The 2,618-nt window shown below is 45.5% G+C and overlaps 1 protein-coding gene across 1 annotated transcript in view; it reads right to left on the reverse strand.

Annotated features, from left to right (window-relative positions):
• Positions 1-747: 747 nt before the first annotated feature.
• Positions 748-2,618, reverse strand: part of LOC106935824 (uncharacterized) — a 5,485-nt gene continuing 3,614 nt past the window's right edge. Inside the window, exon 2 of the mRNA XM_015016518.1 lies at positions 748-1,311. Coding sequence (XP_014872004.1) covers positions 1,071-1,311 — 241 coding nt within the window. The 3' untranslated portion in view covers positions 748-1,070. The remainder of the gene's footprint in view (positions 1,312-2,618) is intronic.

The raw sequence follows: 2,618 nt of genomic DNA on the forward strand, positions 1-2,618 counted from the left end.
CCTGTGGATTCACTAAGTCGTTCTAATTCCACAATGTTTATCTCCAGATCTCTGATAGATCTGGTAATGTCACGGGTGACGTTGAGAGTGTGCTGTTGACTCAGCAGTTTTATCTGTACTTTTCCATAGTCCCACCACTGTTTAAGACTAGTAAAATCAGACTTTCTTTCTCTAAAATCAGTCCAAAAATAAACTAAAACCTCCTTAAAACCCCGATCATAAGTTAAGGCTGAGTTAAAATGCCAGTAAGCGCTTCTAGGTAAAATGTTTTTGATAAAAACACTACCTAAAAGCAACGAGTGATCTGTAAAAGCCACTGGTAAAATCTGGCATGTTTTAAACACATTAAAATTGTGCTTAAAACAATAAAAACGATCAAGACGGGCTAAAGAGATTTTATTTTCTTTAATGTGGGACCATGTATACTGCCTGGAGCCTGCATGCATCCTTCTCCATACATCCACCAGGCCATTAGATGAGACCAACCTCCTCAGAACATGTTGGGCTGCTGGATGCGGCTCTGCATGATTACGATCTAAAAACTCGTTTTCAGTGCAATTAAAATCCCCACCTATAAAAACATAATCCTCAGACCCACAATCACCCAACCGTTCCTCAATTTCTTCAAAAAAACGCCTTTTCTCTGCATTGGTAGTGGGAGCATAAATGTTAATAAAAACTATACTAAAATTATCAAACTTTGTCTTAACTAAAAGACACCTCCCCTGAATGACATGTTCGATTTCCGTTGAGTTTGGGGTGAACGCTCTGGAAAAGAGGAAGCCCACCCCTGCACTCTGGGAGGTGCCATGACTTAAAATGACCTCCCCCCTCCACTCTCTGACCCAGTCAGTCTCTATTAAATGATCGCTGTGTGTTTCTTGCAGGTAAATTACGTCGATTTTCTTTTGGTTCAGCATTTGATAAATCAAAGCTCGTTTTTCAGCTTCCCTCGCCCCGTTAAGATTCAATGATGCCATTTTAAAAGAATCCATATTGGGTAAGAAGCTAAAACCAAAATACCAAAAGACTATAAAAAATAATAAAATACTACTGTGCATCATTTAAAATCAAAGTTGTTTTCTAACTTTAGTCATTATTTTCTTTAATCTAAAAACTTCTGTTTCTGCAAAACCTGACACTTCTTTGTTCCTGATGTGATATCTTGCTGAGAAATAAAACAGTTTTAAATCAGGAAAGAAACTTTCAATTTTTATACCTCTGAATCCTTTAGTTTCTTTTAAAAAAGTTCTAAAAGACTCTACAGGGTATCTTGGTGTTTTGCAACTTGTTTGACTGACAGATATTTCGCTGCTGTCAGAGAACCAGCTCTCATTGTCGCTGCTGTCCGACACCTCCTTCCTCTCTGCAGCCAGCTTGTAAGCCTGCTTGCTGGCCTGAACAGCAGCCACCACATTCCTCCTTTTGCTTCGCCTCTTTAACGGGGCTGAAGCCTCCAGCTCCATCACCTCCTCTGTCTCTCCCGCCACTCCAGTTCCAAAAACCAACTCTGCACCGTTCTGTTCCTCCACCTGCACCTCTCCTTTCCCTCCCTGATCCCCACACCCTAAATGCTCTTCATCGCCCCTCACCTCCACCTGCTGCTCTCCCTGCACACCATCTCTCTCCCTCACTTCACTTTCACCCTCACCACCATTCACCCCATCACCACCACCATTAATCCCATCACCACACACCACTGTGCTCTCATCCTTTCCTACATCTGCACTCATTTCCACACTTCCCACTCCTGACACCTCAACAGTACCTTCCGCCTGCTCCTCAGCAGCGGGCTCCTTCGCCACCACCGCGGGTTCTCCCGCCGCGGCTGCGGGATCCTCCACTGCTCCAGCCTCACCAGGTGGGTCCTCCACCTGCTCAGCAGCAGAGGGCTGCCGTTTTGCTGCACTCGGCAGGGCCTGCCCGGCCCTGTCGGGACACATTTTTACAATGTGCCCCTCCTGACCACAACCAAAACACTTCATGCTAGAGGACGTAGCAAACAAGATGTAATCAAAATCGTCTCCTCTAACATGAAATCGAAGGTTGAGTTCTTCATCCCTCCGATTTAATACCATAAACAGTTGTCTCCTATGGGAGACAACATGTTTCAGTAACGGTGATTTGTACCCAGAGGGGGCTTTTTTCACCGGTGAAACCACCTTACCGTGTCGGGACAGCTCTTTGATCAAAAACTCGTCGCTTATGAACGGAGGTACGTTTGATAAAGTTACCTTAGTTGAAGGCAATGTTAGCGGCGTCACCTGTAAAAACAAGCCGTTCACAGAAACGCCCACCTCCACCAACCGTTGAGCCTGCTCCACCTTCTCAACAAACAATACGACAGCTCCGTTCATGCGAGCTGCCGATCTAATAGACCCATGTCCAACCACCTCCCCGACAGCCAAACAAACTTCCTCCACGCTGCACGGAGAACCAGCGCCCACCTTGACCCCGTTCTTCCGTGTCAGCGTGGAGAAAGCCCCACCACCAACAACCATGGCGTCGTCAGACGCCGGCCAGCCAGGCACGCCTGACGGCCACACCCGAACCCAAGCAAAAAACCCTAAAAACGTGACAAAACTAATACAAAAATACAACTAAACAATTAACATAAA

This window comes from Poecilia latipinna, unplaced genomic scaffold, assembly GCF_001443285.1.
Source record: "Poecilia latipinna isolate Pla-1442-1.1 unplaced genomic scaffold, P_latipinna-1.0 Scaffold2029, whole genome shotgun sequence".
Classification (NCBI taxonomy): Eukaryota; Metazoa; Chordata; class Actinopteri; order Cyprinodontiformes; family Poeciliidae; genus Poecilia; species Poecilia latipinna.